The sequence below is a fragment of the Sminthopsis crassicaudata genome, chromosome 3 (genome assembly GCF_048593235.1).
Source record: "Sminthopsis crassicaudata isolate SCR6 chromosome 3, ASM4859323v1, whole genome shotgun sequence".
Taxonomy (NCBI): domain Eukaryota; kingdom Metazoa; phylum Chordata; class Mammalia; order Dasyuromorphia; family Dasyuridae; genus Sminthopsis; species Sminthopsis crassicaudata.
This window is the reverse complement of record NC_133619.1, coordinates 88,759,635-88,770,598: the sequence shown is the minus strand read 5'-3', so window position 1 is coordinate 88,770,598 and position 10,964 is coordinate 88,759,635. Positions and strand designations below refer to the sequence as shown.

The following is a 10,964-nucleotide window of genomic DNA, read 5'->3' as shown; positions in this document are numbered from 1 at the left end:
AAGCAAAGTACCTAATCTCTCCCTCCTTTCCCCTCCTCCTCAAAGCTTTTTTTCCTCTTTATTTAAAAAAATTAGTTTCTTGGCGTTAGCAATTTCTTTTCTTTTGTTTTCTTTTTTCTTTTTTCTTTTTTTTAAGCTTTTTATTTCCAAAACATGCCTAGTTTTCAACATTCACCTTTGCAAAAGCAGGGATTTTCTTGCTTGCTAGAATGTATGTCCCCAGAATAAGGCATTGTAGTAAGTGCGGAACAAAATTTTTAAATTCAAAAATTTGGCTTTCTAATTTAGTTTTACTTCCTAAGCCACAAAGTTGCCTTTCAGAAAAATAGTTTAGTAAATTATATTTGTTTTTAAAAATTTATATTTTAGTAAATATTTGTTTGGTTGAAAAAAATCAAATCTGCTTTTTCAATTAGCATTGGATCTGAGACAGGGACACTTTGATCTTTTCACCAAGGACAATGCCACACGGTTTCCAATTTTTTTGACTCAAAATCTGTCAAGAATTTAACCAGCTAAAGTTCCATTTTCTGCAGGAAAAATATCTACCTTAATTCAGATCTCTTTCCTCTGATAATCACCTCATATTTATCTCATATGTAGAGAGTTACTTTGTACATATCGGTTTGTGTGTTCTGGCCCCCAAGAGAGTGAGCTCCTTGCCTTTCTTTGTATTTCCATTTAGCCCATGGCTGGCACATAGTAAGTGTTTAATAAATATTTTTAACTGATTGACTAGTTGTCCTTCCTGAACTATTTTGTCATTAAGTGTTAATGAAGTAATATTGATTGAAGTAATATTTTGAATGATGAAGTAATATTTTCCTATGCTTTTTTCCAATACTCCATTTTTCTTTTCCTTTTGAGACAAGCTAAACTTTCCTGTACTACTAGAGTTCTTATTGTTTCACAGGCAGGAGGTAGCATGGTATAGTAGAAAACTGAGCTGAAAGTTCAGAGGACTGGGTTCAGATATTGCTCCAGGCATTAGGTGGATTATCTGAGTCATTTGTAAAATGAGGAGTTTGAACTTGGCTCTTAAAATATCTTCTGGCTGTACCTCTATAATCCTGCTATTTTGTTAGCAAATTTTAGAACTGTTCTATATAATGCTTAAGTTTGTCCACTATTCCAACATGGTATTCTCACTCTCTCTGTTGTTATGTGCTTTCATTTTCTTTTTTCAGTTTTTCTTTTCCTTCCTTCTTGACCTGATTTTTCTTGTGCAGCAAGATAACTATAAATATTATACATATATTGGATCTAACATGTATTTCAACATATTTAACATGTATTGGACTACCAGCAAGCTAAGGGAGGAGGGTGATAGGGAAGGAGGGGAAAATTTGGAATAAAAGGCTTTGCAATTGTCAAAACTGAAAAATTACCCATGAAAAAAAAAATAAATAAAATTAAAAAAAAAAAAGTTTGTCCATTGTTCTATGGTAAATTGTCCTACAAACAAAACAGCTTCCTTAGTTATTAATATCCCTCACAACTTAAAATGGGTATGATAATCAGTATGATAATTCCAGAGTAGTTGCATTTAATAAGATTTTTGTAAAATGTGCACTTAACACAGAGTAGGTGCTTAATAAAGGCTTGTTTCTTTTCTTTCTCCTTTTAACCTCTAGCAGGTTGTGAAGCAGTTGTGCTCCTGGGATTGATACATATACTTAGAGGAATTCATGCCATGGTCCCCCTGTCCATAAAACTGGACCCCTTCTCAAAGTGTTTTTGTTTTTTTTTCCCAAAGTTCATAATTGAAGGAAATGCTCAGTTTTAGTGAGTGGTTAATAAAAATAAATTTATTATTTGTTTTTTTTACCATCCAACCTCAAAATCTCCCTGAGATCCATCTGCAAATTCCCCTACTGGACTGGTTGAATTTTGCCTACCTGAACCCATACTAGACTGCAAAACTATTCTAGTTCTGATGCTTTGTCCCCTTTATTTCTTGTGGTCACCTATTTCTTTCTTTCTTTCTTCTTTTCATTAATAACATTTTATTTTTTTTCCAATTACATGTAAAGATAATATTCAACATTCATTTTTGTAAGATTTTGAGTTTCAAATTTTCCCCCTCCTTCTGTTAGTTCTCCCATTTCCAATACAAGTAATCTGATATAGGTTAAACATGTACAATCATTTTAAATATATTTCCATATTAGTCATGTTGTGAAAGAAAAATCAGAAAGGAAAAAACCACAACCAAAAAAATGTGAAAATGGCATTTTCCATTTCAAATCAACTGGAATTCTTTTTTTTGTTTGTTTTAACCAAGTCTCATTTTTCTTTTATTAATTTTATAACATTTTCTGATAGTACATATGCATAGGTAATTTTTTACATTATCCCTTGAACTCCCTTCTGTTCTGAATATTTCCCCTCCTTCCCTCCATCCCCTCCCCTGGAATTGTCTTAAGTCATTGTATCACTGAGAAGAGTTAAGTCTATATTTGATCATTACTTGTCTCTTACTGGCGTTGAACAGATCATCTGTGCTTGCTACTTCTTATCACTTCAACTCCTTCTCTTCTGCTCTTGACCACTTTCTTCTCTTCCCTGTTCCCTCATCTCTCTCCTCCTTACTTCTCCTTTTCATGGGGAGCTTGATTTTTTTCCTTGCCTACCAAAAAGAGTATTCATTTTCTTCTGTGGTGGAGAATCTTTAGAACTTAAGACTCTTATCTGTCATTGTTTCTTGCTTAGATTCTTTTTATAGTTGTTCTGCATTTTATAGCTGTTTAAGATCAAAAAATACAGTTTTAAAAATACAGTAATCTCTTTGGGAGGAAAAGAAGCACCTAGGTCTACCCTTAGTCACTGTTTTCTCTGAGATAAACAGCCCACATTGCTTTCACTATTTGCTACATAATGATGCTGTCATTAAATATTTCTGGTCTGCTCTTACCAAACCTCTAGCTGTTTTGAATAATAAACCAAGTTAATATAGAATGATTAAAACTGTGTCAAAATTGCTAAGGAAGGAGGAATGAAGGGATAAGTATTTTTCTTAATGTAAATAGTATTTTATTTTTTCTAATACATGTAAAAATCACTTTTTTTCTTTAGGAAAAAAAACATTTTACATATAACTTTTCACAATGCTTTGAGTTAAGGATTGATATTCCTATTTAATGGATAACATAATTTGATATAATCACCCACGAAAACAGGAGCTTTCAGGCCATGATGGGACATTGATTGGCTAACATCTTTCTTTCCAAGTGTTATAATTTTATAAAAATATTTGTCTTGAAGGGAAAAACTAGAGCCATTACAATTATGTACTTACATACACTGGCAAAGATCTGTCACAGAGGTTGGTAATCTAAGTCCTATAAGTAACTCCAAATCACATAAGAGGGACAAAAGAGTTAACAAATTCTGCATGAATGGAACCACCCCCAGGCTCAAACTTTTTTTTTTTTCTCCCTTTGACAGGTCAGCTGAAACAGAAGACCTCATACAGAGTAGAATCTACATAGTCATTCCTTTGACAACATCAATGTGCTTTACAATTGAAGTTGAATATTTTTGTTAGTTAGGAATTAAATTCTTTAGTTCCTCAAATTAAACACATCACATATGTGCACAGGACAATTAACACTGGATTAAGGAATGGTGTCAATCACAAGTCTTTTGAAATCAGAGCTGTCTAGAAACCATTGTCAGCATTAATCCCGACACCTGGAAATTGGACCAAGGATGTTTTCTTGTCACCAAAAACCAAAACAAACTAACTCCAGTGCCAGTTTCATTACTAACTAAGCAAGCAGGTTTTCAATCAGAACACTAAATGGGGAATCAAAAACCCTGGGTTGTACAGACAATTTCATTAGTCTTTATTGTCTTTAGGCAAATCATTTTTCCTATAAAATGAGGTTAATATCGCTTATCTCAAGGTAATTTTGGAAGTAAATGGATTTAAGCTTTTTCCACAGAACTCCATTAAAAAATAAAGTTTTTTTTTTTTTTTAAATGGTGGGTATTGCCATTTTTGAAAGGGTTTTCCTCCAAAAGCTGATATAATTGCTTATTTACTCTGCAAATAACTATTTATGTTGGGCACACATAGTTCTGGTCATAATCACTATCTTTTGATTATACTGCCATTTTAATTTTGTTTCAATATTCAAAACAAAAGGCTAGACTGGGCTGGAAGCAAATTTCTTGCCAAAAATATGCTTGCACAGTTGAAAAATCATTTCCTGTAATTCACTGGCAGACTTAACAAGTAAGAGCTTATTTGTTTGTCCTTAGTTCTTGAAGACTTGAGAGGCAAACTGAATCTGAGGCATTATTGCAGAAAGTCATCTGTAGCTATACTGTTATAACAAACATCTTCTTTGACTACAGATTATTTTAAAATAAGCCCTTGTAATTTGACTTTTCAGAAAGATGTCAAAATTTCAAATTTCATTTAGGATGCAGTAGTTTTTAAACTTTTTTTTTTAATGCATTTAAAATGATATTATTCTGATTGGAGGGTCTTTTTTCACTACACTGTTAAAGAGGTCCAAGATGCAAGAATGGTTAAGAGCCCTAGATCAGGTCCATGACCAAGGCTGTAGTGAGTTCTTGCCTCTGGCAGACTGGATGAATAAGAATGAGTAACCAAAGACCCCCTACATAAAAATCTACAATGTTTTTGAAAAGAGGATAATTATATGTAAAAAACATTTGTTCTACTTATAATTTATATGACTTACAAAGTTCTTTCAACTAAATCACAGAAAAGTCCTTAGAATATAAGTAGCAACTACACACTTAGGTCTATTCAGAAGGGGAAGTTTCTTACAGTTCAGAAAGAAGTCTATTTTTTGAGGTTTCTCTTATTCTTTCCAGAAGAATAAAAGAAAAAAAAAAAGGGGGGGTGCATGGTTCACAGAATTAACATAAAACAGGTCTACATACCCTAAAAAAACAAACAAAAAAAACCACCATCTTTTGGAGGTTAAACCTTTAAAGCTTGCAAGTAAATAAATACTTAAAAGGAAAAACATGGATTAAAAAAAAAAAAACAAAAACAAAAAAACCCCAAAGAACTCCATCATCCAGTTTGTGTTCTTAAATTGTCAACTTTTAATAGAAAAATAGCTCATAGCTGATAATCAAGAACTTTTATAGTGTTTTTTTACAAACCTGGTAGAGTATTTTTCTCAATGCTACACGAAAACAGGCCTTATACACAGCATTTTTTTTAAATGTTCATATTTGCTGGCACTTGATGTTATAGTCAACAGTCACAATTACTACTAAATTCAATAAAATACTTAGCTTATACACACTTTCACATTCAATATTCTGACATTAACCATAAAGTAACACTCCATCTTCCACTGAAAAGCTTTCTAAAACCATCACCAAAATTTTAAATCCAAAGTTTCTTAGGGAAGTATATAAGGTTTATGGTAATTCAAGGAATGACCACTGCAATTAAATTCAAAATACCCTAACTATTGTCTTGTGAAAAAGTTGTTGCTATGATTCGAATATATATAATATATATGTATAGCATATAGTTCAAAATATCAAGGTTTTACAAGGCAAATTAATTTTTGGTTTAGGAAGGTTTTTTAATGATTTCTTGACATTAATGGAAAGGAATGTCATTTTAAAGAAGGCAAGTATCATTTGGCAAATTCACAAGCTTTCACATTTCACAACTGATCCTCAAATTGCTTTTCAAATAGTGGAGTCCTGATTTTTTCTTTAGGCTACTAAGAGGTCTATCCTAAATTTTGTGGCAAATAAAAATCACCTTTTTGTAGCCTAAATTTTGGGAATTTATCTAAGATTTCAAATATTGCATTTTACTTTAAAATATACAAGAAAAAAATTACACTGGAACTTTGGATAATCCACTATTTTCATTATCTGAAAGAAAAAGTATACCTTTAAACATTCTTTCCAACAATCCTATTTCCACCAGGTTCCTAATATGAAATCACAAGCCAGTCTTTCAAATGTTACAATGCTTATGGCAATTCACAGTTTTAAAATGAATAGCAAGCTAAATTCTTCAGGCTTATCAAAGCATAAACATACTAACAAAAATCAAATCAATCCGTCAGCACAGCGGATGATTAAATACTGAGAAAACAGAGAGCCTTGTTACCTTACCATCTAGCTTATTTTGCATAGCATTTTACAATTAAAGGTAAACCCTGGACTTCTTTCTTTAGCACAGTAAATTAGTAAATAGGTTGCATTTCTTTGATCTGTAATTTTTTTTTTAAATATTTATGCTTAAATCTGGTAATAATACAATACATTAATATTTGCAAACGCTGTCCCCTACTAAACCAAATCAGCTGCTTCCACTTTTGTAATTGGGTGGTAGAGGGAAAATTGGTGGGTAGGTAGGTGGGTGGGTGGGTGAACTACTAAAATACATTCCATACCAATAAACTATTCTTCCCAATCAACATCTCTAAAATGAACCCTGCTGCACAAATGCATTCCCCCTGGGTGCCACCTGTACCCAGACTTCATCTTCTGAGAAGGAACTGGAACTCCCTGACTCCGAGTCCAGTTCACTGAGTCCTTCCAAGTCCCAGTCGGCGCTGGATTCACTGCGAACATCATCTTCCTCCGTGATGAAACTCTGTCCAGGCTCAAGGCAGGAGGGGTAGACCCGGGCAGAGAGGCAGATGAAGCCCGAGTCATACTGCAACAGTCCCAGCATAGTCCCTATGTTGACCCAGCGGTCGTCACTGGGTTCATACTCATGCACGGTGACCCTGTTCTTCTTCCACTGCGGGGTGGTGGAGGTGATGAGCAGCAGTTTCTGTCCATGCCGGACAATCTGGTAGTTGTGGGTGTCCGCATCCAAGGGGATGTTGCTGATACGCCTCCACTCTCCCCGGGCCGGATTGTACACCTTCATGACCGGGATGTCACAGATGCAGTAGATCTCCTCGTTGAAGACGCAGGCCTCCTGGAAATCACTGCGCTTGAGCGAGGCGCAGTTCAGCCACTGGTTGCGACTGGGGTCATAGCAGAGCATCCGTTTATTATTGACTGCGTAAAGATAGTCGTGAACCATGATTAATTCAAAGGAATAGAAGGAGTGGGGCACCGGGGCCACCAGAACCCACTGGTTCCTCTGGATACTGTAGCATTCCACCTCCTTCAGTTTCACTCCGGTCACAGGGTCGCGGCCTCCCAGGATGTAAATGTAGCCATTGAGGTAGGCCAAGTCCATGCCCTCTCTGCACATCAGGCGGTCAGCCAGTTGTTGCCAACTGTTCTGGGCCGGATTGTAGACCCAGAGCTGCTTCTTGGGCTGGGCGGCCAGGTAGATGTCATTGTCCGGGGACACACAGACAGCAGAGGAGGTGATGGTCTTACTGTGGGCGAGGCTGGTCAGAGGCGACGGCATGGTGTAGATGTCCCCGGAGTACGGGTCGTAGCACAAGAAGGGGTCCTTGGGGTGTCCGAAAAAGATGACCATCTCTTTGGCCATCATGCCTATCCTGCGGGCCGGGCTCTCTGCCACGGGCCCGGTGGTGCTGCTCGGGGCCGGCAGGGCGGGCTGTGGGGTCTTGACCATCACGTCCCCGTAGCGAGTGCGCAGGGCAGCCTCGATGAGCCCGGGGCAGTAGCGCTTGATGAAGGGTTTGGCCCGCAGTCCTTCCAGGTAGGCCCTGTCACGGTCCCCAAAATGGAGCCAGCGCACGCAGCGGAGCACGTCGGGGGCGCTGGGGCCACGCTCCAGGGGGGAGGCCTCCAGCCACTGCACGGCCACGGTGCACACGATGCGCTCGCTGTCCACGTCCAGGCTGTCCAGGCGCAAGACCTCCTGCAGCTGGGCCAAGCTCAGCTCGGCCAGGGATTCCTCCCCCCCGGGGCGAGGCGCCCCGCTGAGCTGGGAGAAATTACGGGCCACAAAGGCCAAGGCCTTGGCGCGCAGCTGCGGGTGGTCGAAAGCGTCGGCGAACTTGAGGATGGAGGCACAGTTGGCCACGTCTAGGCGGCGGGCCAGGAAGGCGGCGCAGGCCTCGCGCACATATTCAAGCTGCAGCATGTCAGCAGCGGCATACAGCCGCTGCACGTTGGTCTCGCTCACCGACACGCGCCCCGTGTAGCAGTAGTCCAGCAGCAGCGCCAGCGACTCGGCGTCCACGTCGTGCATGGTCACGCGCGGCTGCTGGCTCTCGAACAGGCCACCCGTGAACATGCTCTTGAAGTAGGGGCACGCGGCTGCCAGCACGTTGCGATTGCATGCGAACAGCCGGCCTGCGCCAGGCCCCCCGCCGGGTGCTGCCACCTCGATGGTTACATCGCACAGCAGCCGGGCATCATAGAAAGACTTGAGCTGGGCCAGCAGAGCTGGGGCGTGGGCCGTGTCCTCCAGCTCCTCGGGTCCGGAGAAGAAGGAGGAGACCGAAGGTCCGGCCATCTTCCTGGGCCGCCTTCCCCCGCGGGGGTTGGGCAGGCGGCGGGGGCGCGGAGGCTCTTCCCGGGACTGCGTGGTGGCGGTGGCGGAGGCGCGGGCGCCGGGCCGGGGCTGGGGGGAGGACTGGGACTGGCTGTGCGGGCTGTCTCCTCGCTCGGAGGCCAGCTGCCGCCACCACGCTGAGCTGGCTGCACTGCCTGCTCGAGTCTTGCCGCGGCTCCTTTATCTCTCTCGCCGAGCCGCTCCACCCGGACGCGCAGGTTTCTCTTGCTCGCGTCTCTCTCCCACCTCCTCCTCCTCCTTTTCCACCTCCTCTTCTTCCTCCTCCTCCTTCTCTTCCCCCGCGCTCCCGGCAGCAGCGGGCTGAGAAAGCTGCAGCTGCTGTCCTGGTGACGGGGGCGGCCCCCGGGAGACTACAGTTCCCAGGTGCCTCTGGGAGGCGCAAGGCATGCTGGGGTCAAGGAAAGGTCGGGAGAGGAGGGCACGTCGGGAGTTTTCCTTTCATTGTGTTGTGTACACGGCTCTTGTAGAAAAGGTCCCCCGCCTCCTTGGGCCTTTAATTTGGTTATAACGTCAATTAAAACGTAAATTTTTTTCTTAATACAGAGTTGAGAAACACTAGGTATGGAATGTTGCCAATATTACAGACTCTTGACTTGTGGGGTTTTTTTCCTCTTAAAAATGGTTTTTGGATTTTTTTTAAAGAGGGGATGATCCGCTGAGTAGGGGCGGGGTAGGGCTGACACTAAGTATGACGTCACCACAGAAAACATCCACCATAACAAAACATCAGGATCTTTAAGGGCATATTTTTAAATTCTGTTAGTTTGGTTAATATTTCTAGTATTAATCGCTCTCGATGAAGTTACCTACTGATTCTAAATACTGCTTTGGGGTCAAGGACGGTGGTGATCCGTGGCTTTAACGGACTCAAATAGGAGAAAAGGCCATGAAGCTTTAGTAACTCCTGCTCCTCCTCCCTCCCAGAAGCAGCTGGTTCATTTCCTCCTCGGATTCTGAAGATTTTTCGTCTTTTAAAATTTTTTAGAAGTTAATTTTTTTTTTTTTAATTCTGAATTTGGCTTCGTTGTGAGAAGCTGGTAAAATTCCCTAAAATAACAGCCAGTCCCTGATTTGAGATGATAGCTAAGAATGCTCCTTTAAATATAAATATACATATGTGTATAAACAGTATAAAGAGGAGGGTCCGGGCCAGAGCCTTAGGGAAACATCTGAGAGGGGGAGGGGTAATGATCCCTTAAAGGAGACAGAACAGTAATACAGGGAGGATGAGAAGAAGCAGGAGAGAACAGTGTCATAGAAACTGAGGGAGGAGTGGCCAACTGTATCAAAAATTGCAGAAACCAAAGAGAAGAGCTGAGAAAAGAGCATTGGTTTTTAGCAGTTAAGAGATGGTGAATATGGAGAAAACAATTTCAGTACAGTGGTGGGGTTGGAAGCCACATTGCAAAAGATGGAGAAGTAGCTGGTGCTGAAGAAGGGGACGCAGTGAGTGTAGAGAATTCTTTCTAAGAGTCTGTCCATGAAAAGGAGAGATACAGGCTGATAAATTGAGGGGTTTTATTTTATTTTTTTTCTAGCAAATTTATTTTTAAATTTGCTTTATGAATCATGTTGGGAGAGAAAAAAACAGCAAAAGGGAAAAACCATGGGAAAGATTAAAAAAAAAAAAAAAACCAGAGAAAAGAAGTGAACATAGTTGTTCTCTTTCTGGATGCTGATGGCATTTTCTGTCCAAAGTCTATTGGAATTGCTTTGAATCACTGAACCACTGAGAAGAGCCAAAGCTTTCATAGTTATGCACATTCTTGCAGTTATTGTGTACAATATATCTCTGGCTTTTGCTCAGCATCAGTTCTTGTAAATATTTCTAGGCCTTTCTGTAATCAGCTTGTTCAGTTTTTATAGAACAATATTATTCCATTAACTTCATATACCACAGCTTGTTCAGCCATTCCCCAGTTGACAGACATCCACTCCTTTTCCAATTTTTTGCCACCACAAAGAGCTGCTATAGTTTTGCACATGTGGGTTCTTTCTCCTCCTTTATGTTTTCCTTGGGATACAGACCCAGTAATCGCACTGTTGGATCAAAGGGTATGCACAATTTTATAGCACTTTTGGTATAGTTACAAATTGCTCTCCAGAATGATTGGATCCATTCACAGTTCCACCAACAATGCATTAGTGTCCCAGTTTTCCCACAACCACTCTAACATTTATCATTATCTTTCCCTGTCATCTTAGTCAATCTGAAAGGTGTGAGGTGATACCCCCAAGAGTTGTTTTAATTCACATTTCTCTAAAAGCGATTTAGAGCATTTTTTCATATAACCATAAATGGCTTTAACTTGGTCATCTGAAAATTATCCATTCATATCCCTTGACCATTTATCAGTTGGGGAATGACTTACAAGTCATTCTTATAAATTTGGCACAGTTCCTTATAAGTATTTTAGAAATGAAACCTTTGGGCATAAAGAATGATAACATAAACAAATTAGGAGAATAAGGGATAATTTACTTTTAAGATCTT

At 40.2% G+C, this 10,964-nt stretch overlaps 1 protein-coding gene across 1 annotated transcript; it reads right to left on the bottom strand.

Annotated features, from left to right (window-relative positions):
* Positions 1-5,064: 5,064 nt before the first annotated feature.
* LOC141560643 (kelch repeat and BTB domain-containing protein 7-like) lies at positions 5,065-8,820 on the bottom strand. Its single transcript, XM_074299195.1, has one exon. It carries the CDS (start codon positions 8,408-8,410, stop codon positions 6,440-6,442), a length of 1,971 nt encoding a protein of 656 aa, XP_074155296.1. The 5' UTR covers positions 8,411-8,820; the 3' UTR covers positions 5,065-6,439.
* Positions 8,821-10,964: the final 2,144 nt, after the last annotated feature.